Below are 24,444 nucleotides of genomic sequence, written 5' to 3'. Positions count from 1 at the left end.
GGAGGAACTGCGCGATGAGCTCCCGTGGTCGGACCTCAGCTAGGAGGGGCAGGAGCGAAACGCTGCTAGAACACGCTGGAGGAGCTCATCGCGGCCTCGGAAATGGGTTTACGAGGCAGCTTCGATGGTGACCTCGGGGCCCACTGCCAGGAAACAGCAGCCACTGGCACTACGTGGGCTGGAGGGAGTGGGCAGGAGGCAGTGGCGATTTTCAGCAAAGGCAGCTTGCAAAGGACAGTTAGTTACACTTCACAGTGATCGGGGGCTCCCAGGGGCTGTGGCTTCCCAAGGCCGTTTTGGAAGAAAGGACGTCATACAGCGGAGTGGCGGCCAAGTCATGTCATTGGACCACAAAGCTGGCCCCAACTCCCTAGGGTCTTTGCCAACAAGACCATGCCCTTCACCGCGTCCTTCAAAGCGACCCTCCGGTCCTGTCGTCTCTGCCCCACTCAGAGGGAGCCCTTTGTCCCATGCCCATGAGGTCACTCGTGTTTCTCAGCCGCACCGTGACTTTCTTGTCCTCATGCCGCTCCCTCACTCCATCTGAACCCTACTCGTGCCCTGGCTGGTGTGGCTCAGTGGTTAGAGCGTCGGCCCACCCGCTGAAGGGTCATGGGTTTGATTCCTGGTCAAGGGCGCACACCTGGGTTGCAGGTTCGATACCCGGCCCGGATCAAGGCACATGCAGGAGGCAACCAGTCGATGTGTCTCTCTCACATCAGTGTTTCTCTCTCTCTCCCCTCCTCCCTCTCTCCCTCCCTCCCTTCCAGGCCTTGTCAAAATATCCTCTGGTGAGGATTGACCAAAATGATAATAATAATAATAATAATAAATCCTACTCTTTTTTCTGGACCAGATGAAGCCTGCCCTGCCCTGCAAAGCCTTCGCACACTATCCACTTGGTCATTTTACAGAAGCCCAGCACTGTGCTAAGTGCTTTATAAATGTTAACTCATTTAACTCTCCCAAAAGCTTTAGGGGATAGGTGCTAGTGTTAGTCTAAAGAAAGACTGAGGCAGAAGCATCTAGAAAAGGAAAGAAAGAGTGTTCACGCCAAGAGTGCAGGGACTCCGTCAATGATGAGAGAGTCATTGATGGGCCGCCTCCTGCAGGCCGCCTGCTGGGATCGAGCCCTGACCTGGAATCGAATGCTGCTGACGCTGGAGCGTGAACTCTTCTGCTTTCAGGGGTGAGCACTCAACCACTGAGCCACACCGGCCGGGCTGGCATCAATCTTTGTGATTGGACGAGGGTCAGGAGATTAGGATGGAGAATACTATTCAGTGAGTAACGTGTCTCTGTAGTGACCAAACAGCAGCTTCCTCCTGGGCAGGATGGGTGACCGTGGATGAAACGCTCCGTAACCCACCACCAGGCCACTGAGTCATCCAGTTAGAATGACAGGCTACCATTAAAGTAAATCACACAGTGATGAAAGGAGACCAAAAACGACTGCCCTTCTGCTTCATAAACCTTTCATTTTCCCAGCTGAGGCTCATGTTATTTTTAGGAAGTATAATCGCCCCTCCGGAGCCAAACAGGAGTTGCTTTTCTTACATTTTTGGCAAGACTTGAACATAATAACCTTATCCTAGGAGCCTTCCTGATTACCTTTGAAATGAGAGAGGGGGGAAATGCATAAGAGAATTAAAACAAAACAAAACAAAAAACCCACAACCCGGGGTTGGAAAGACTTTTAGAGGTTATTTAACTTAACTCTCCAGCAGAACAGCTTCACTTGGAGCCTGAACTATTTCAGGAAACGGAATTACTTTCCTTAAAGGCTCTCCGAAAAGAACATCTCATAATCATTTTATTTACACATACATATGTGTGTGTGTGTATATATATATTTAAAAGGTCTTTTATTTATTTATTTATTTACTTATTTTTTAAAAATATGTTTTTATTGATTTCAGAGAGAAGAGGGAGAGGGAGAGAGAAACATCAATGATGAGAGTCATTGATCGGCTGCCTCCTGCACGCCCCCTGCTGGGGATCGAGCCCGAAACCCAGGCCTGTGCCCTGACCCGGGATGGAACTGCCATCTCCTGGATCCTAGGCCAATGCACAACCGCTGAGCCACACCGGCCGGGCTACATGTTCTACTTTTTATCCGATCCCAGAGATTTCCCCTCTTTGCTTTCCTCGGCCTCCCTTATCTATCACCAGCGGGTTTCATGTAACCCCTTCTGCCCCCTCCTTAGATTGTAATGTATAAAATAAGCTGCAAAACCGCCATTCTCCGGAGCATTTTCTCAACCCGTTGAGATTTTGCTTCTCAGCAATTGTCAGTTTGGCTCAAAGGAACTCAGATTCTTACAGATTTGGATGTTTCTTACGTTGACAAAAGGTTTAAATTCACGCTGCTTGCCAGAAATAAACGCTCAGGCCCTGTGGAAAAAGTCATATAACAGACAGTGGGTATCAGTGGACCTGAGTCCAAAGATTAACCGTGAATGTCAACGAATTTGTCTCTTGGATCAGATACCTAATACTTTAGATTGTATGAAAGAGGGAGGCCTCAAAGAACACAAAACAGGAGCCTAGGAAGACAGCATGTCCCCTCCTCTCTGGAGTTGGGGCCTTTCTGGTCAGGTTTACCCAGGGAGGTGGGAACCTGGACCCGCCGCCTTCTCTTTCTCTGATTTCACCCCTTCTGCTCCCCCAGCGGTTACACAATGGGCTCTGTGCAGAGCTCCTCTTTTCAAAAGCTTTGGCTCAGGATTCACTGTGTTCACATGGTTTCTTTATGCTCTTGTGTCCTACGGTAGCCCTTTTATGTTTATATAAACTTTTAGACCCTAATGTCCTCTTTAATTCTTTAGTTCTAGCTCTCTCGGTTCATCTTATGAACAGATTTACCACTTTCTTTTCTTTAGTTTACATTTTTAATTGAAATATATTTGACATACAGCACTGTGTAAGTTCAAGGCATCCAACATGCATGGAGGTCACGGTTCAAATCCCGGTCAGGGCCCAGGCCCAGGTTGCGGGCTCGATCCCCAGCAGGGGGCATGCAGGAGGAAGCCGATCAAGGGCTCTCTCATCATTGATGTTTCTCTCCCTCTCCCTTCCTCTCTCTCAAATCAATAAAAACATTAAAAAAAAAAGTTCATCTCAGTACTTCACACATAAGCACTCGTGACTCATCAACTGTTGTTATTTGTGAAGGTAGAACAGCAGGCCCTCCCTTGGACTGAGTGGGCAGAGTGCTTCAGGACTAATTAAGAGGACCAGTGAGGCACACTGATGCCTCCTTTCTGATAAGAGAATAACCTTCCCAGGTCCGCGTGGACAAATAATCTAATCCCCAGTGAGCACTCAGCTTAAAAATGCTGTAAGAGCTACACGAGCCTCCCCCCTTTCTAACTTGCATGAAAAAATCTATCGAAAGGGAAGCGGAGGCCCCGATGCTCGAATGTTATTCTATGTTTGTGTTTCCTTTTTAGAAATAATTTCAAACTTACAGAATAGTGACGAGAAGAGTACAGAGAACTCCCACCTTCTCTTGACTTCAATTTTAACATTTTGTCACATTTGCTTAATTACCTTCTTTCTATATATTCGCATTATTTCCCCCCCTAAACCATTTGTGCCCTTTTACTTAAAATACTTCAGCAGCTATCTCCTAAGAACAAGGACATTCTCGTATATAACAATAGTTCAGTTATGAAATTCAGGAAATTCAACCTTGATGTAATACTATTATCTAATATACGGTCCATGTTCAGATTTTGCCGCTTGTCTCAATAACGTCCTTGAAATGACCCTTTAGTCTCCTTTAATCTGGAACAACAACTCAGCCTTTGCTTCTCTTTCAGGTCCTTGCCATTTGGAAGCATACAGACAAGTAGTTTTGAAGAATGTCACTCAGTTTGGGTTTGTTTTATGTTTTCTCATGATTAGATTCGTGCTGTGCGTTTTGGGCAAAGACAGAGACCTCTCTGGTGGGTTACACTGTCGGGGAAACTCACACCGTCAGCTCGTCCCTCTACTGGCGATGTTAACTGTTGTCTGGTGTTTTGATCCTTGACAAGCACAGTAAGAACGAAAGAAACAAAGAATAACCAATGTGTTGGCATCCAGTTAAAAGGAGGACTTCTTAGACGAATGCCATCCATTTTCTGAAGTCATCCGTGTCCGTTTTCAAGTTTCTTTTTGCATACGTCTTCTAAATTTCAATGAGTGAGAGAGCAAGCAAGCAGTTGTAGTGCTGTGGCAGGATGGATTTAGGGAAAGAAGATTGAAAGCATTTCCTGACAAGGCCGAGACAGGTCCAGGCTGGGAGAAGATGGACTGAAGGACGGATGGGGACCCCACCCTTGAGTGGCCAGGTGTTAGGACGGACCAGATGGCAAGTGCTCTGGTCCTGGGGCTTATCAAAGCCACAGTGGAGCTGTAAAGATGGGAAGGAGGGGCCTGATCCCCCCTCCACACACACGCACACACACTGACTGGCACTTGCCACTCCGTTTCATGCTTCTGGCCCTTGCACAACAGGCTGGTTCAAATGAGCTGGGTGAGGAGGGCCTGGTGTTTACCGAGCCCCTGCTATGACCCATTTAATCTCATGACAAATAAATGAGGAATGAGCAGCTGAGTAACGAGGAAGCAGAGGTCAGCAGAAAGGGTAATCACACAGAAACCAAGGGAGTCAGTGTCAGCACCCGGAAGCTCCTTTTTAACACCTTTGAAATGTCAAATGACACGTCACCTGGAGGGGGCTGTCCTTTCAAGCAGACAGGCCTCCCTTGGAGAGCACTAATAACAACAGTCACAAAAACAGACTTGAGACGAAATGCTGCTGTTTTAATTGCCCAGACTATACCCCAAAGGACACTCAGGAGTTGACTGAATGATGGAGATGGTGTTCTATGACAAATGAGGCATTAAAAAAAAAGGGGAGCCCCGCCTGGTGTGGCTCAGTGGGTTGCGGGTCGTTCCGTGCGCCGAGAGGTCACTGGTTCCATTCCCGGTCAAAGGCTCATGCCTGGTTGCAGGCTTGACCGCAGCAAGGGGCGTGCAGGAGGCAGCTAATTGATGTTTCTCTCTCTCTCCCTCTCCCTTTCTCTCTCTCTAAAATCAATAAAAACATATATATATATATATATATATATATATATATATATATATTTTTTTTTTTTTTTTTTTTTTTAAAGGAGAGCAAAACAGAATGTGACTGTCAATTTATCTTTTGATTGTTTAATCATAGAACACAATGCTGTGTTTCTGGAGGAGACTTAGAGAACATGCTGGGGCAAAGGGATGGTTTTGCAGCCATCGATTACTGAATCCCGATCATTCAGGGGCAACAGTAATGTATCCTGCACATGCGTTTCCAGGGGAAACATGAGAGATATTCTATTGATTGAGGGTGACGGAAGGCATGGCTGAGAACCCCGGCGAAGGTGGAGAGGTAGCAAGAGGGTTTTTAGGAGGTGGCGATGATGGGCCAGGAGCCAGGTAGGGTGCTCTTGTGTGCATGTAAATCTTACCTATAAACGGTGCTCTGGCCACTTAGTTTTTCTCACCTCATCCGACCTCCAGGAATCAACTGAGCTGTAATTTTCAGATACAGCCACCAGGTGGCATGTAATTCCCTTGGGTGCGGGTGGCCAAGTCCAGCGGGCCAGCCGGCCTGCCCTGGGTGCCAAAGGCGGGCCCTCAGTAACCCGACCCCGCGTATTCTTTCCCCTGCCAGGCCTGACCTATTACTGCGCCCATCTGGTCCGCCTCGCTCCGTCCTAGTGCCTGCCCGGTGGACAGGCTCTGTCCTGAGAGTCTGAGTACCCATTATTTCCACTCCTCTCCATTCATGTCCTACCTTTAGTGATGTCTCCGCGGAGACCTTATGTGATTGGAACCAGTGTCTGTCTCCTATCTGGTGTTCCACTTTGAATTCGATGTCATTTCGCATGTTCGAATTAGTAGAGTCTACATGTGTACTGTAGGAAGCAAAATACTATTTCAATGTATTTCTCACGTTTCCATTATTATAAATAATAATGATATGAACCTGAGAGTGTCAGACCCCAAAGTACAAGTAAAGGATCTAAGGAAGATTTTACAGTTCTTGCTATAGATTCCCAGGCTGCCTTATTAGGAGGGGGGGGAAAAAAAGTGTTGTTTTTCAATCGTTACTTTTCCCTAAGGCCTCTGCCTCCCAATAAAAAATAAGTTGCTGAGAAAAACAAATGCCATATTATATGTAGAATTTAAAGCAACAAAAACAACAACAAACCAAGCTCGTAGGTACAGAGAACAGATTGGTGGTTGCCAGCAGCAGGGGGTGGGAGTGAGGAATGGGTGAGGGAGCCAAAAGGTACAAACTCCCAGTTATAAATTAGTTAAGTCATGAAGACGTAGTGTACAGCATGGTGACTATAGTTAATGATGCTCTATTGCATATTTGGAAGTTGCTAAGAGAGTACATCTTAAAAATCCTCCCCACAGGAAGTTTTTAAAAGATTTGTAACTATGCATGGTGAAGGACATTAACTAGACTTTTTGTGGTGATCATTTTGCAACATATACAAATATCAAATCATTGTGCCTGCAGAATAAAAACATAAATTGCTAGCGTGGGTGTCTTGGTGAGTTGCTTTAATGCCTCCATAACGTGTGTGCTGTGTTAGTAATTTATCTGAATGCATTCCTTTCTCTGTGTGGTATGGAATCGTTTCTTTAAATGTCACTTACTCTGTGAGTGATTTTTTAAAAAGTGGAGTCTGGATTTTGTGTCACACTTAGGATAGCTCCCCCCTAAACTAAGATTACATGTTTCTTTCCCCATGTTTCTTTAAGTACTGGGTTCTTTCCAGTTTTCGACGACAAATAGTGCTGCTAACAGTACTCTTGTACATGTCTTTTGTGAATATATGTTTGCATTTCCATTGGGTATAGACGTAGGAATGGAATCGCTCAGTCGTTGGGATGCACGTGTTCAGATTTGGAAGAGATTTCTGAATTTTCCAAAGCGTTTGTGCTAACAGATGTAAATTTCCCTTCTCATTCATACTGATAGATGCACTGAAAACTATGTTACTCAAAGCTGAATGTTCTGCAGGAGCTTTTTTTTTTTTTTTAAAAAAACACACATCCTAGGGTTAAGCCTTTGGGCTTTGTTCTCTGGTTTAGAACTTGGGACCTTGCTCACTTTCTCACACGCTGTTAAATCGGTTCTCGGCCACTAGAGGAGCCCGAGGCCTCCTCTGCTCGCTCCTGGCCAGCTAGGAAGAAACCGAAGCCTGGGTTTAGGATTAGATCCCTTCTCCACCCAACACCCCCAGGCACGGGGGTTTGTTTTTCCTCTCTATGGGTTTGATGAAGGCCTAAGTAGCAATCCCAGTCAGCCTGCTGCATGAACGAAATAAAAAGATGAATCATTTTCAATGAAAAAGATCCTTGTTATGACGGGAAGTCACCACATCAAGCAAAGGTGAGGCCCCAGCTACGGGAGGCTGGAGAGATTATTAGGATATCAATCCATCTCCTTGTCACCCCGGCACGGTCATTATGGGCTCAGCATTGGCCTCCAGACTTCAGACTAGAAAGGGGTTTTCTAAGCAACCTGGTGAGAAAAGGTTTTGGGGTGTTTGTGTGTGTGTTGTGGAGGAGTTGGGGGGGTGAGTGGGCATGGTCACTGATGGGAATCCGGCAGGTCCCACAGGGAGCCCAAGCGGCACCTCTGAGAGGTCCCTGAGCTCTGGGCTCAGCTCTGTTCTTGGATATTGAGGTCCAGCACCTGGACTTTCTTTGTCCCCTCCCCAGTGACAGACTGATGCCGGCCGGCCTGACAGGTCCATTAGAATTCCAGCAGAAGGAGTTGCAATAGGGTTTCCCTTTCCAGCGACCTAGGGCCTGGGTCTCCCGTCCATGCCCCTAGAGGGAGAGCTGCGATCATTTCTCACAGAGGGCTCTGGGGTGACTGTCATTATTATCAGAAGGCTGTTTCCTAAGCCTAGAATATGGAAAACACAAGCATTAGGGCTCTGGGGGGACGTCATCAATGTCCCCGTAAAGTCTGGTGAAAAAATCCCTTCGCCTCATCAGAGGGTATTTCTTCATCGACGCGGCTGTTTGTCCAGTGACCCCAGAAGCAGGATCTTGGACAGCAGACGAGCGCTCTGGCTTCTTTCATGTTCCCAAACCCATGTTTACTCCCTGGCTCACCTCCTCTTGGACACGCTCCTCTTTGGTTGGCTTCAGGTCACTGATTGAAACTGCAATCAAGGGCTGTTTCTCTGGGCCCGGTGGATGATGGAAGCCAAACTTTCCAGAACTCGAAGGGTGGGTTACCGTCTCCGCTAATTTATTAAACCAGGAGCTGGGGAAGGCTGTCAGCTCCTCTGAGTCCTTTCCAAGTTGGCTCATCTGCTCTTCATGTGGGGAAATCAACTCGACCCCTTTCCCAGCAGCCTGGACTGCTCTCTCCTCTGCAGCCGCAGGAAGTGGGAGAGGCCAGGCTTATGAAACCTTCTAGAATCCACACGAACCCCCACAGCACCTGGTATTCCCCTCCCGGTTCTTCACCCGCAGAGGGAGCCGGCAGCTCTGCCAGGGGACCTGCCCCAGGACATTGCTCTTTACCTTTGCTCCCCTGGTGAGCCCTTAGCTCCTACCGCCCTGAGGGCTCCTGATGAATTGTTCCCATGTTGCAGGATTGCGTGTATGGACGAACGTTTCCCCTGAGAAAACTTTTAGAAAAAAAAAATCACAGGGTGGGGCTCCCCATTCGGTCCCACCGCAAACCCTTCCCACACTCCAGAGGGCGAGCCTGCCGTGGACACTGAGGCAGGAGGTCTCTCAAGTGGAAAATCCCAGAGGATGGAAAGAGATACAGCCCTGCGTGAATGGATGCCTTCAGGGTTGTTGGCAGGGGGACCCATCCGTGAGGACCAGACACAATGAGTCATCTGGGGAAACATAATACACGGGTGGAGTGGAGAGGCCATGTCTGCTGTGCACACCAGTTCCAGAGTTAACTTATTAGTATCGATCGGAAAGGACTTAGGAAAACCGCTTGCCCCTGTTCTGGAAAATCAACATGGAAAACCAACCCCGTGTAATCACAAGCGTGAGGTAAGAGATGAAGGGGCGTTGACCCCCAGGGAAGAGTGCTGAGCGGCCTAGTCCGTGTGGCCGGTCACCCTGCCGTTGCCAAGCCCCCAGCGAGGTCAGGATTACGGAGCAGAAAGAGTGGGGCTGGGAATCAGGCGGGCCTGGGTTTGAATTACAGCTGCTCTACTCACCTGGCTCAGACCACTGTAACTTTTTTGAGCGGTTGGGTTTTCCCTCTGTAAAATGGGTATCTAATACCTACTTGGTGGAGTTGTAAGAATCCAATAAAATAATACGATTCAAGGGCTCAGTAAATTGTAAGCACTGTATAAATGAGAGCCCTTACTGAGCCCCCAATGAGGTCATTGTGGTTCTTTTTTATGTTTGGTTTTTAGGAGAAGTGACATTTGATGAGCTTAAGGTTTCATCTCTGGTTCCGGCTGTTAGAATCTTGTTGGCCGAATTCCGTAGAAATGAGGTTCTTGCTGGCTGGTGCCTGGGGTTGCTCTCGGGTCCTTCCATGTGGTCCCCTGATCTCAGCAACAGAGAACCCACCTTTGTCAAATACCCTCCACATTTCATTTTCCATCTTCTAGTCAAGACTCGTGACTGAGACAACCTGGGGCGACCCCAGGTTATCTCAGCAGGCAGTTCTGCTCCTACTGCTGGAAGCATTGGGGTTGCAGAGGCCTTTGCAGTTATGACACCTGCACCTGGAGGTCCTGCCAGCTTCTCCACAGTCCCTCGGTCCCTCTGGTGTGGAGGTCACCTGTGCTCTGAGGTCCTGAGTGAGGGGCGGTCTGACATTGATGCTGTACAAAAAAACTGTAGACACCCTTGTTGAATGCTTGCTATGGGCCAGGTTCTGGGCTAAATGTTTTACATATACTATCTCCCTTAATTGTCATGGTAACCTGAGAGCTAAATACTGGTTTCCTCATTTTACAGATGGGGAAACTGAGGCTTCGTGAGACTTAAATAAATTGTCTAATGCCACACAGCTGTTGATTGGCTTCCCATGCGGTTCTGTACGACACCGAGTCCATATTTTAGTCACTCAGCTTTATTTCCTTTTAGGAATGAAGTTCTTAGACACCAAGTAGCTTTATTTCAGGGGCAGAGTTAGGCAGGTGGACTCAGCCCCTTTCTAGCCAAAGGGACTGGTTTGCCCACTTATGTCTGAGAAACATTTAGTAACAGAGACTCAGCAGCAATCTGATCTCTTGACAAATCCATCTGTCGCTGCCCTGTAATTCTCGGTACCCAAGAATTAACACGCCCGGGGAGGTTCTCTCCTACTTTGTTGGAAATTCCTTCTATTTATTATTGCCCTGCACCTTTTTTTTTTTTAAACTTATTCTCAGACTGACATAAGATTTATGACTTAGGCTGCTAGCATTCCCTGGAAGAAGCCACCAAGATCTGCAGACATCTCTTGCCATCCTTAGGTTCAACCAGTATTGGGGGTCACTGGTCCAACTTGCCACCTGGCTTAGTGTTTAGTGAAATTCTGCGCATCTCGCCAGCATCCTGCTCTCACAGCTGGATTTGGAGAAGACATATGTCCCCAAAGGTGCTGATGTCAGCTCGCCTGCTGCTTCTGAGTGTAGCTGGGAGGCCCCACCTCGACCTCAGCCCTGCCACCCGGGAGCAGCCAGGCTGCCTTCTGGCTCAACAAGTTCTATCAGTTCAACCTCAAGTCCATGAAGACCCTCCTTGTTGGATGCACGGGCGTCCTTGCCAGGATTGCTCAGACCACAAGACGTATCTGGGCCCCACGTCACCATGCTGTGGTTTATAACCCTCCCCACGGTCACCAAGAACTTCTGGTAGACTTGAATTTGAGGGGGGAATCTTCCAGTTAGTGGACACCTATGTATTTGTGTCCCTATGAAGAACCAGGTAAGCTGACCAACCCTCTTCCAGTCCCCGTGTTGATCTAGGAGAGGATAAAACCCTTCTTGATGGTTTAGTGCATCAACCCTGTCCTATTGGCACACTTCAATTTTCCAGCCTTCATCGACCAACAAAAGCGACAGACTTCAGTCCTGTTGGGGGACCTGCAGAGTTGTAGCTGCTGCTGTTCCTGCCACCACGGTTGCTGCTCAGGTGTGGCTCCAGGTTTTCTTCCACTTACGGTTGGAAGCGTAAGAGGGGAGCGTCGACCTAGCGCAGCAAGGAGGCCTGCCAGTACTTTTCACTAATATGTGTTATCTTATTAGTTGCTCATCTCTCCAAGTCAAATTTCTTTACGAGTAAACTGGGACTAGGAATTGCATCCATATCTTAAGGTGGTTGCGAGGATTTAATAAGATGTGACATGTTGTTTCAGGGCCTGGCATGGGACTGAAACTCAAAGGTAGTTCCTATTATGACTATCCATGGAGTTTTTAATTTAATTTTATTTTTTATTAAATTTTTTTTTTATATCTTTATTGATTTCAGAGAGAGGAAAGGAGAGGGAGAGAGAGAGACAGAAACATCAATGATGAGAGAGTCATTGATCGAGCCCACAACCCAGGCATGTGCCCTGACCGGGAATCGAACCCCAATCGCCTGGATCCTAGGTCGACGCTCAACCTCCGAGCCATGCCTGGCTGGGCGTCCATGGAGTTTTTTTAAATGAAATTATAAAATATGTGGCTCATGATTCACCTCGTTTGGTGAAGAGCTGCCTCTACAGATCTCAGAGTGGATGTGCACCTCGCACCCCCCACCCCCAGATCACGCAGGCAGAACATACAGATCACACCCCAGAAAGCACCTTCATTTATGTCAACTCTCAGCAGGGAAACTGAGCTAAAAACTTCCTCCCCGGGCTGAGCTGGAGTACAGCATCGTGTACCCGGCCACAGAGGGGAGGCCCAGCCCCTTAACACAAAATGAAATTTCTCTGGGACAGGACTGCCCAGTTCAACCCAGGCTGGCTTGAGTTAAAATGGGCTCACCTGACCCAGCAAGGTGTCAGAACAACGCGTCTCTCTTAGATTCACATGCGGGGTTAGGTTTCGCCGAGGTTTTCTGCCCTTCTTGTCTGTGACAGCCTGCCTGGCAACCTGAGCCTGCCCTGCCCACTCTCTGGCCCGCAGCCACCTACCTTATGATTGCTATCTCAGCGACAACTCCCGTCTGAACCTCCACCCTCTCCCATGCGCACACCAGCTTAATCGCACCCGGGCCAGCTAACCCTGCTCGGTGGGGCTCCCGCAGAACCTCCCGCCCGGACGGCTCCTGCCTGCTGACCCGTCTTCTCTGGGGACCTCCAGAAGCAGGGGCCCTGTAGGCTAAGCGGTGCTCTGCTGGCACCGGCGAGAAGCTACGCGCATTTTTGACATTAAGTTTATCTCAACGCCTCATCTGAGGTATCAGAGCTGCCTTCCATCAGCCCACGAGGGATTTCGGTCTAAGATAAGAACAGAGAGCGCATAATGGGCTGGGGTTAGGACCAGGGTCAGATGAAGCCGAGTTTGATGCAGCTCCTGCGAGACAAGGCCTTGTCTGTCTGCGTAGCACCTGTCTTAGGGCCGCCTTTCTGTTTACGAGTCTCCCCTCTATTTTGATGCCATAGGGTCCCTTCTCTTTGGATTTGGCTCGGAGGAATTCAACAACACACTGGGTGGTGACAGCAGGCAGACCGTCTCTGTTCCTTCAGGCAGCTGGCTCAGTGGCAGAGTGTGGGCCCCGGCCTTAGGCAGCCTGGCTGTCAGCTCTGCTCTTTCTTAGCTGGGCGATTTGGGGTACGGGTCCCTGCTCCCGCCACTCTGGCCTTTATTCTGCTCATCGAACATGCCAAGGGCACTTCTCCCTCAGGGTCTTCGCATGTGCTGTTCCCTCTGCCTGGGACCCTCTTTATCCAGATACGCTGAGGACAGTTTCTTCCTGTCCTTCAGACCTGGGTTCAAATGCCATCTCGGATAGAACTTTCCTGACCACTATTTCTAAGTAGCCTGCCCACTCCAGTCACTATTGCATTGAGAGAGCGGAAGGGAGGGAGGGAGGGAGAAGCATCGATGGGAGAGAGACACATCGGTTGGTCACCTCCCGAATGCGCCCCGAATGGCTCTGGGGATGGAACCTGCAACTCAGGTATGTGCCCTTGACCGGGAATTGAACCTGCGATGCTTCAGTCCACAGGCCGCCGCTGTAACCACTGAGCCACACTGGCCAGGGTTTAAAATTTCTTCAGAAGCGTTTGTCCTATTTACTTGTTTATCCTCTGACATCCTCAAGTAGGACAAAAAACTTGCGGACAGCGGAGCAGGGCCTTACCCGACTTTTTTTTTTACCACTATGTTTGTAGAGTGTAGAATCCTGCCTGGCACACACACAGTAAGTTCTTAGTACTTATGGAATGAATCAATGAGTTAGCATCTCTACGAATGAGTTTCTCTACCTGTAAAGTGGACACAACAGTACCTCCCTATAGGGTTAGTGAAGATTGTATGAGAAAATGTTTGTAAAGTGCTTAGCACGATGCTGGACATATAGTAAGTGTGCTATAAATGGTGCTCCCAGTTATTATTGTTTCTACCTGCATTAACCCCCCCTTCAGAGTTTATAAGCTCCTCTAGGGTACAGATTATATATATATAATTTTATTTTATTTTATTTTATTTTGCTATTTCATATTGCTATGCCTACAGCAGGTGCTCAATAAAACTTAGCCTAAATGAAATAAAATTTTTCTCATCACTGATGTTTCTATCTCCCTCTCCCTTCCTCTCTCTGAAATCAATAAAATAAAATAAAAATTAAAAAAAATTTTTTTGACCCCTGCGTAGATGACATTTAAGACTGTGGATAGGACCGTCGAGGAACAGGAAACAGCCAGGATGGAGCCTTGAGGACCTTCAACTCGTACAGGCTGGCGAGGAGGGGCGAGCCTTCCCAGGACACAGGGGAGGGGCAGTCGGAGAGGTAGGAGAACCGTCATCCTAAATGTCAAGGGAAAAAGAGTGTTTTTGGGAAGGAGGAAATGAGCAACAGCTAAGTGCTACCAGCAGTCAAAGAAGAGGAGGGTTGAGCATGGTGATGACATCAGCGGACTAAAGGTCCCTGGTGACCTCAGCAAGGGCTGTCTGGGGGGTGGGGATGGAGCCGCAAGGATGAGTAAGGGGGAGGTGAGGTAATGGAGAGAGAACTGACAACAGAAGATAAGAAGTCATGAGCTCCTGGCTTCACTGCTGCAGGGAATGGCTTAAACCAAATCCAGGTACAGTCCACGGCACACATAGATGTCTACAAAGCGCGGGGTTTAGCCGGTTTGGGGTCCCTTGTCATGAACACGGGGAGGTTCACACCCACTGTTCCTTCTTTCTTCCCCAACTGTCCTGGAGAGTGGGTATGAGCAGGACCAAGTGGGGGCCTGGAGGCCACGCGAGCAGCATGGTATCCCAACAGAAACAGAAAGGATGGGAAGCATTTCTTTTTTTATTTTTTATTTTAAAAAACAACAACATTCTACTAACTAGAATTTAGAGCCAACACAGGAAGACAGAAAAGGGTAACAAAGCCTCCGCATACTACTCATACTTGCTCACCACCTGGCCCCGACACGCTTCAGCCCCCAATCTTGCCCCATCCAGACGCCCAGCCGCTTTGACGGGAAAGTTTTAAGCATGGGCTTGATTATATTTCTGCTAAGATCATCCTTGCTGTTAGGTAGGGCAGGGATCAGCAAACCTGCTCTCTAAAGGGCCGGATGGTGAATATTTCAGGCTTTTGGGGGCCACCCGGCCTCTACCACAGCTCTGCTGCTGTAGTGTGGAAGCAGCCAGACAGCACGCACACAGGTACGTGTGGCTGTGTGCCCACAAAGCTTTCCTCGGGGACGCTGGCATTTAAATTTCATATAATTCTCACGCGTCACAGAACATTTTCTTTTGATTTTTTTCTCCCCAACCATTAAAAAAAAAAAGTAAAGCTGATGTTTGAAACACCTGTGGGAAATGGGGAGCAAGTTGGGAACTCAAAACATCTGAACTCAAGCCAAACTGATAATTAAATGCAGGTGCCTGGGGGTGAGGCGAGGTCCAAAGAGGAGCCAGCTCCCCACCCAACTGGTGGTAATTGGGCTTCTCTTTGGTGAGGCTGAATGCAGATTATAGAGGCGGGAGAGGCGAGGAGAGGCGCTGCACAGAGGTGGCAGGTGAGCAGGGGCAGGGCCAAGAGGGAAAGTGAAGCTTGGGAGGGAGCAAACACCCACCGGAGAGGCCTTGGTGCGCGGCACAGAATTTAAGGAATGACATCAAAGTCTAGAGAGGGATTTTTTGTTTGCTTGGTTTGGCTTCATGCTTCTATGATTAAAAAAAAAGAGAGAGAGACGAAAACAAAACCCTCAACATAAACATACCTGCTATTTGGCAGCGGGGAATTCTCAATTGGCTGGAATGAGTTTCGGGACAGAGTGCCAGCTGCCGTCCGTTTTCCTTCCCCCTCCTCGGGCAGGTGATTTGTGAAACAGGCAGTAAAGCGACAGAACGGGACCCCATCTCATTCGGGCTCCTCTCTCCTTCTATTTCCATCATGATCATTTTGTTAACAAGCCAGGACAGCCAATGCTCATATTAGATATAACTTACTATTGTGTGTGATTATTTCAGTTGGGGGGGGGGTAAAGAGATGTTTTTCTTTCACGTCTGAGAACTGGAGGCTTAGTGACCAATATCCAGAATTCTTTTTTTTACACGTCCATGGGTTGCCTCCAGCATGAGCCCCAAACAGGGCCGGGGATCGAAGCTGGAACCAAGGTACATGCCCTTGACTGGGAATCGAACCCTGGACCCTTTGGTCCGCAGGCTGACCCTCTAACCACTGAGCCACACCGGCCAGGGCAAGGGTTTCTTTTACATTTATTAAGATTCTCCAATTCAACATGATCTGCTCTTCCCAGGAACCTCCTTCACTCCTTATACCTATCCTTGGTAACTTCTGTTATTATTAACTACTGATATATTCATTGGCCATTGATTTATTGGCCATCCAGTTTTTTGTTTGGGCCGTTAATGTATCTCCAGCCCTTAAACTACCCAGCACAGGGTAGGTATTTAATATTTACAGAACCAATGAAGGGATCCAATTCCCTTTACCTAACTCAGGACAATCCTCTTAAAATAACTAGGCTTCGGAGAGTTTTGGAGAACTTGGAATTCTAAGTGAAGTGGCCGCAGCTGAATACTTCCAGACACGTGGCTGGGTGGTGCGCTGTGGAGTGTGGCGGAGCTTCTGGTGAGGGGTTTGCTGGACTCAGGAAGGACTGTCCGTCCTTGAAGCCAGATAAACCCAGGGGCTCTATTGCGCGTTCTAGACTCCGGGAGAAAGAGCCTGCAGGGAGGACGTCCGCAGGAGGGCTCGGGGAGGGAGCCCCCCCCCGTAGGGGGCAGAGGCTGCGGGACCCGCTGCGCCCCTTTCGGGGAGCGAGCCCGCCCTCCCTGCGCCCAGGGAAGTACCGACCCGAGCGTCCTGAGCTGCAGCGGAGCAGCTCCAGCCCTTCGGGGGGCTTTACGCAGCTCCAGCCCTTCGGGGGGCTTTATTTATTTTCACTGTGGTAACACTGAGGCGCTGTAAGCGTCCTTTCTGTAAATGACGAAGTCACACAGGAGTTTGGAATGAGCGCGCGCGCCGCGGCCAACGAGATGCAAGGCTGGGCGCTCGGGCCCCCGGGGTCTGTCCCCCGGGATGTGCGGGGGCTGCGTCTGCACCGCGCAGCCCCACCTCGCTGGGGCCCGGGGTCCTCGCGGCCTCCGGGGAGGTCGGTCGCCCCGGCGGCCGGCAGGTCCTCCCCCGAGGGGCCCTGGCTGCGGCCGAGCCCAGCTGCCCAGGCGGAGGGCCCAGCGCAGGCCCGAGGCTCGGCGCGGGGACGCGCAAGGCCAGGTGTCCCCCGCCCGGCGCTGGCGGAGGGTACGGCGGCGCCGCCCGCGCTGGGCCCCGAAGGGGTCTTTCACGGTCGCTGGGTCTTCCCGAGGCGCCGCCCCCAAGGCCGGGCTCCGTCGGGAGGCGCGCGCTCGAGTGGCTCCGCCGCGCGCCCCCCACGGCACGTCCTCCGCGGCCAAGCGAGAAGGCGGCGCGGGCTCCCCGCCCGGGCGCGCACCCGCCCGCCGCGCGCGCTCCCGTCCCCGCGCCTCGCGTCCCGGGCCCGCCCCGCGCACCGGGGGCGGAGCTCTGCGCGGGGGCGGAGCCGGCGCGGCCGGCGGGGCGCAGGCCCCGGGATTAGTTGGTTTCGGAGCGGAGGAGGGAGCCCCGCGGCCGCGAGCGCCGAGGAGACAAAGCCGCGTCCGGAGCCCCGCGGGGGTTGGGCCCGGGGCTCGGAGGCGCCCCAGCCGCGGGGAGCGCAGTGCGGGCCGCGCGCGGTCCCGCCGCCCGCCGTCCCGCCGCCGCCTCGCAACAGGTCCCCCGCCTCCGGGGCGGCCTCGCGCTGTGCTCCCCTCCCCCGCGCCCCGCGCCCCCCGGGGCGCCTCCCCTCGGCTCGGGGCCGCCGTCGGGCCACCCGCTTCGATGCGGTTCGGGTCCAAAATGATGCCGGTAAGTGGGCAGGCGGCCTGGGGCCGGGGCGTCGGGCCCGGAAGTGCGCGGGGTCGTGGGTGGGGGTCCGGCCCGCGTCCGCGGCGGGGTCCCGGGCCCATCTCGGGGCCTGAGCCCGCGCGGCGGGGGCGGCGTGTCGCGAGCCTCGGGGGAGCGGCCCGCGGGGAGACCGTGCCCGCAGGGGGTCCCGGGGACTGCGCCGGGGCCGCCTCTCCAACTTTTCTTTCTCTCTCTCCGGCTGGGTCCTGACGGTTTTAAGTTCTTGAAGGTCAAGAACAGGGAAACCGGGAATCTTACCGCTTTGTCTTAAAAAACACACACGCACAAACTCACAGCCCACGCGCCACAAACCCAAACAACTTTTCTGCGGAATGAAAGGCACTTATTGGAAATGCGCCCTTGCTTTCCTTTTGGTGGGATTCCCGTCGTGGCGTCCGCGGTGGCAGCCCAGCCGCCCCGTCTCTCTCCCTGGAAAACTGGTTTTAGTAAATGCAGAGGCCAGGTCAGGTTTTGGGGCGCAGTCACCCGACGGTGCCCGCGCGCTCTGGGGGGACCAGTGAGGGCTCCCCGGGCCCCGCGCCCCGGCCGTGGCCACCAGGCCGCAGGGGCAGGTGCACAGCGGGGCCCAGACGTGCCTGAAGCGCCGGCTCCCCGACGGGCGCACGGCCTGGAGGCTGCAGCGGCCGCGCAGGCTTTGGGGCAGCGCAGTGCTTCCCGGGGACGCTGTCCTGGCGCCCCTCCCACCCAGCAGGATCCCCTCGCAGTCACCCCACGTTTGCTCAGGAGAGAAACAACTTATATTTTTATACAGTCCGTGGATTGGAGGGACCTCGGCCTTTTGTTTATTTGCAGTCACGGGTGCAGAATATGATGGTTCTATCCCCGGCCCCCCCGCTACTTGTGTCATGGGAGGTGCCCTGAGCTTTCATGTTTAGGGGACACACTGAATTGACAGTTGAGTTTAGGTGGTTTGGGATATTTTGTCCTGCCAGAAGTCAAGGGATTTGAAAGTGTTCCTAGCAGCACGCGTCCTGTTTTAGTTTGTTATCTGCTGAGGAGGTTAGGTTTGTGACACAAATGCCCAGTGGATAAGGGGGGAAGGATTTTGCTGTTAATTTTTTTATTCCTGGGATTTACACATTTTTTGTCTCCAAATAACTCCCTGGCCCCTCTGAATTTTTTCTAAAAATAGGAGCAAGACAAGTGTTGGTTGTTGCTCTATGATTTCTTCCTGAAAGATCAGTTTTATGTCAAGGTGTCCTTTGGGCTTTCTTAACACTTTTTAAAAAAAAAATAATATGTCTTTATTGATTTCAGAGAGAGGAAGGAAGGGGGGGGAGAGAGAGCGAGAAACATCAATGATGAGAGAGTCATCAATGGGCTGCCTCCTGTAGGCCCGGTACTGGGGATGGAGCCTGCAACCCCCCACATGTGCCCCGACCGGGAATTGAACCGGGATCTCCTGGATCCTAGGTCAGTGCTCAACCACTGAGCCACACCGTCTGGGCTCTCAACACTTATTTCTTCCTCCCAACTGCATACCAGATCATCAGAATTCGTAAAAAGTTCTGTAGCTCTTGAGACTATGTTTAATTGAGCAGCGTGGTTCTTCTCTTCGCCTTTCTGACGTCAGAGTAGAGTTTTAACAGAGGCTGGCGGTGTGGTGGGGTGGCATGCGAACCACCTTTGAAGTCGACCACCTCTCAGTATTTGCTCAGCTACTACCTCTGAGACCTTAGGCTTTTTTTTTGCTTTTGTAATGATTTGTCCCTTAGTTTCATCATCTCTAAAATGGGAATAATTATAGTACTGAGGCCTTAGAGGGATTGTGAGGGTTAGAGTTGCTGTTTATGAAGCAATTACTTCAGTGCCTGGCTTGGAATAGATACTAGGTAAGAGCTTCTCCTGCATTTACAATATTGGTTAGCCTGAGATTCTTATCTTTGCAATCCATAGACATATGGAACAGATTTTCATTTAGTAATCTCATGTTATATGTGTCTTTACCCTGTAATATTTTGGGTACTTGCAAATCAGACTGTTTTCTTAAATATATTTCTCCTCTCTAGCTTTTAACAGGGATACCACTCCAGCATTGAATGAGGTTTTGGAATTTACTTTGAAAAATCTAACCAACTTACCAGGAAATGCATTCTGCTTACTACAAAAACATGGACAGTCTCAAGCGTGTAGACAGTTGCCTTGATATGCTTTTTTGCTGTGGTGGTGAAATGAACACAATATAAAAATGACCATTTTTAAGTGTACAGTTCTGGGGCTGTAAGAGGGTATGCCTTGGTTTGCTTTTAAAGGCATTCTAAAGGAACCAGTTTGCTGTGTAGACTGCATTATATTAAAAACATGCTAATTGTGTTCATGTGTTTTCTCACCCAGTGATAGAGAATCAAGTGATTTTTTTTCATATGGGACTTGAGGTGATAATTGGACCCAAAACCAGAAGGGGAAGGTACATCTAGTAGGCTAACTAAAAATAACTAAAAATAAGCAGGCAGTGCTGAGAACCCCAAGGAGTGATGATGGGGTGCTGCAGAAATGGGTGAGCTAATTTCTCTCGTTTTCACACACCTGCCCCAGTCAGCGTCTCTGGTTCTGTGATATTTTCACAACTCGGTGAGGAGAAACTGATTCGTCTCCCACACTTGACATCTTTTTTGTTGTTAAACAAGGGTTCGTTTTCAGTTCTGAGAGCATGGCTTTTTAGTGAGTCACTCTCACTGCATTTGATTATCAAAGAGAAATAATTATTCAAAGCAGAATTTCTCAGCTATTTAAAATTATATCAGGTGTCTTTTATCGTTACTTCTTTCTTTTGTGAAGTGTTCTAGTCGAACAATCCTTTTATGAAAGAGCTCAGCTAACTCTGAAAGCCTTCGCTGCTCTTTTTAGATACGATCTTACAAAAACTCCTGTTTTTTTACCTGGTGCTGAAGTGGTAAATTAAAAAAGCCTGCACACAGCCCTGGCTGGTGTGGCTCAGTGGATTGAGCATGGCCCCGTGCACCAAAAGGTCCCTGGTTCGATTCCCGGTCAGGGCACATGCCTGGGGTTGCAGGCTTGATCCCCAGTAAAGGGCCTACAGGAGGCTGCCGATCAGTGTTTCTCTCTTCCCTTCTCTCTAAAATCAATACAAATATATTAAAAAAATAAAAATAAAAAAGCCTGCACACAGAACCACACAGTATTCTGTGTGCCACGTGGAGGGCCAGAGGACTTGAATTTGCCCGCGTCTCTCAGAAGTAGATGTCATATATTAAGATTTATGTCCAGCTATGATAGAGCTGTTCTCTTTCTGTGCAGGCCAGTATGGTAGCCACCAGCCACCCACCAGTCCTGCACTTAAAGTGTGACTCACTTGAGGAAGTGACTGTTAGGATTATTTAATTTTAACTATATCCAAGTAGCCATGCGTGCCTGGTGGCCCCTCTGTTGACCGTGCAGTCAGTTTGACAAAGTAGCTCAAAGAATAACTTGCGTTGGAATCGCTTACCTGCATGCGTGCTCTAAAATGAAGTACGAATGGCCTGCTTATCCCTAATGCTTTGGAGAAGGGGTTTTCTGATTATTTAATTGAGCGTCCTGTTTAAGCCAATTTAAAAGTGCTTATTTTTAAAAAAGCTCAGTTGAACTGATCATGATTTACTTTTGAAATTTATGGCATTTTTATCTTCCAGTGCTGCAGGAGGCATCATAATTATTTCTAGTTATTGCATAACGCTGTTCAGTGGTATCTGATTATGCGCACTTCTAATTGTGGGAGCCTAGGTTAAAAAAAAGGGGGGTGCGGGGGATATTGTAGTAGCTCCTTTAGAAGTTTGACACCTGGTTGGTAGGACTGATATATTTCTAAAGGTAACTGCAGTTGTTCAGCTCCGCAGACCAAGGGCTTAACTTCTGCTTAAATAGCTGTATTATTGTCAGGGGAAGAAAGTCTGGTTTTATTTGTACATATTTTCCAAAATGAAATTGTGCTTTGCAATTAAAAAGCTCTTAAGTCCTGCCTTTGGGATACTGTGTTTGTCGGACTGTACCACGTGCTGAAAGAATTCCTTTTGTGGTTGAGTAGTAAGGTAGCAAGTTAGCTTAGTTTTTAGTTCAGAGTCAAGTTTAAGGTAGGTTCTCTGTAGAATTGCAGTTCCCAGAGGCTGCTAAATAAATCATGTGTCTTAAAAAATGTGCAAAGCATCTCACATTCCATGTGCCGTAGTGAAATCCATTGTCTTGGGACTTCTGCTGTATTAATTAAAAGCCGAAAAGCATTAAAAATTTTCTGTCGTCGTACCTGTTTCAGAAAAAAACAAAATTAGACTCTGCGAAGAAACTTAGCACGAATGTGCAGCTGCTTATATTTTAAAAATTAACGTTGAATAATTTGGAGGGGACATGGAGGGTCATTTGTTCAGACACCGCTTCTTGGAGGAACTGTCTCTCTCCCTCTTCATGTCCCCTGGCCCACAACAGCAGACATTAAAAAACAATAAAGCAAAACCTCTCCTTTCTGGAGCTTTTAAGGAATACTGTAGACCTTTATCTCCTGGTAATCGACCGTCGTGTGTGGCAGCCCTTAAAACACCTTTCTAAAGCTCATCGAACACTCAGCTCTTCTTCAGCTCAAACCAGGGTAACTACATACCGATACACGTGGTTACGATTTGCCATATGTATTATAAACCTCTCACCAACCTGCTCTTCACAGTGTCTCTGGGACCAAGAAGGGTGGGATGCAGGAGTTTAGGAATCCAGAGTGTTCTCCAGCTCACGCCACGTCATCAAGACAAACATTACTGAAATACTTCTTTTGGATGGTGTGTTAGGTCCTCAACAGAACATTCTTCTGTAATCAGAAGTAATTGAGAAAAGAAAACAGAGATGACAGACTGGTATGAAATGTATACTTATGTTGGAGTGGTAGATGAGACCTTAAAATTTAAATCTCATGCCCCGGCCGGTGTCGCTCAGTGGGTGGTGTCCCGTGCACCGAAAGGTTGCCGGTTCGATTCCAGGTCAGGGGCACACGCCTGGGTTTCCTGCTGGATCCCTGGCAGGGGCGTGCAGGCGGCAGCCAATTGGCGTTTCCCTCTCACATCGATGTTTCTCTCTCTTTCTCTCTTAATCTTTTAAAAAAATTATATCTCATTGGGGAGAGCCAAGATACTTTAGTCGCTGGGAGATCCTTCAGAAGTACTGAGTATTAAGGAGGCAGGGATTCTTAAGACACTTCGCATGCTGTCTTATCAAGAGAAAATAATCTTATCAAAGAAATGCAAACTCTAAACATACTTAGATGGCGTCTGCAGGACAAGTAACTTTAACTCAGCAACTGTGGCACTTTTAGGTTTCGTTTTTTCCTACATAAAGTTTATCCAAAACCAGATTATTTATCCGGATGATAACAGAGCCAGATTTTCATTGAAAATGTCCATTTGGCCAGTAAATGCAGAACTTTATCATGTTTAGAATGCAGACTTCAATTGTTTTTCCAGAAACAAATGTATAATTAGTATTACTTTATTTAAATTTCAAACATTTCAACTAAAAATCCCTAAGGTGCATGTTTAGAGAGAGTAGAAAACCTTAATGAAGAATCTATTATAGGATACCAGTTTAAATACTAGTGGTGATAATAATGGGGGGTTAGGACAGTAATTTCCCACCCAGGGAGGGTGAGGAGCCTTCTGAGAACCCTTTCGGTGCCTGGCACTGTGACCAGTGAGTTAGGCTGGTCATCCCATCTCATCCCTTTAGGACCCTGTGATGTGAGCCTTCTCAGTCTCATTCCACAGATAAGGGATTTGGAGCCCGAAGGGTTTCTGGAACTTGCCCCTGGTCACTTGGCTCCGTGAGATACGAATCCAGGTCCTCCAGCAAGCAAACGCTCTGAGATGGCAGTGCTGAGGTTAGACTACTTTTATATGCTTGGCAGGACAGACAGTGGTGATGGTGGCCCCTGGGCTAATGGTAAGTCCAAATACTGCTTTCTAGAGCATAACTCTGATTATTTTTGAAATAGCCGACGGGAAACGGAGATATCTTTCCATCCTTAAATCCAAACTGGAGGAGAAGATTGGTAAATGGTTCACTTACCAAGTTTTGAGTGATAGGCGGTGGTTCTCTCTCTGGCAATGGAAACATCTCAATGACTATTTTTTTTCTACCTCTAATACTTCCGGAGAGACCTCAGCTCTTCCACCTCTGTGGGGAAAGAGAAGGGGTGTAATAATTACCTTTTGTGTGAGGGGTGTTGGGTAGTCTTCATATCTTTCAGCAGAGCTTGAAGGGGTGATGTCGGAAGACTCAGAAGTGGAGCAGTTGTGTTGGGAGGTGTGGAGGGTGGGGAATCATAAAGCACCCGTGGGAGCTGCCATCGTCATTCCTCAGCCACTTCTAGTGGCTCGGATGGTGCAGCAGCGGCCCGGAGGGATGCCCAGGGACATCAGATGGGACGTCAGAAGGACGTCAGATGGGCACGTCAGATGGGCACATCAGATGGGACGTCAGATGGGCACGTCAGATGGGACATCAGATGGGATGTCAGATGGGGACATCAGATGGGACACGGTCTCCACTCGCTGCTTCAGGGTTGTCTGTGTAGTAAGGAGCAGTGATTCCATTCACTCTGATGAATTTATTGGAAATAAACTAGGAATGATATCACCTTGAGTCATAGTTCTTTATTCTTCCTCATTAACCTCTTGATTATTTATAGATGGCCTTTGGGGGACATCATCTGGGAGATGAGTTGAATTTCCCTGTTTTGGGGGGAAATTCAAGAGAGAGCTGACTTGAGTTCTAGAAAGGGGCCCTCAAGCCAGTGTTTTTCTGCATCACAAGATCTAGATGACA

The 24,444-nt window shown here is 49.0% G+C and overlaps 1 protein-coding gene across 3 annotated transcripts in view; it reads left to right on the top strand.

Moving 5' to 3' along the window:
• Window positions 1–24,444, top strand: part of TP53BP2 (tumor protein p53 binding protein 2) — an 86,983-nt gene that overhangs the window by 29,882 nt on the left and 32,657 nt on the right. The window contains exon 1 of one of the 3 annotated variants that reach the window (XM_081123934.1): window positions 13,961–13,980. The exons of 1 other annotated variant lie outside the window; for it this stretch is intronic. Coding sequence is in view for 1 of the 2 variants with exons in the window: in XM_081123933.1 (XP_080980059.1) it covers window positions 17,557–17,583 (27 nt within the window). In the remaining variant the exon portion in view is untranslated. Of the gene's footprint in view, window positions 1–13,960; window positions 13,981–17,238; window positions 17,584–24,444 lie in introns of those variants that run through there. One more of the 3 variants, XM_081123933.1, reaches the window with a different exon arrangement.

The sequence above is a fragment of the Miniopterus schreibersii genome (assembly GCF_964146895.1).
Source record: "Miniopterus schreibersii genome assembly, chromosome: 21".
NCBI classification, from domain to species: domain Eukaryota; kingdom Metazoa; phylum Chordata; class Mammalia; order Chiroptera; family Miniopteridae; genus Miniopterus; species Miniopterus schreibersii.
The sequence above is the reverse complement of the archived record's forward strand: the minus strand, read 5'-3'. Positions and strand labels throughout refer to the sequence as shown.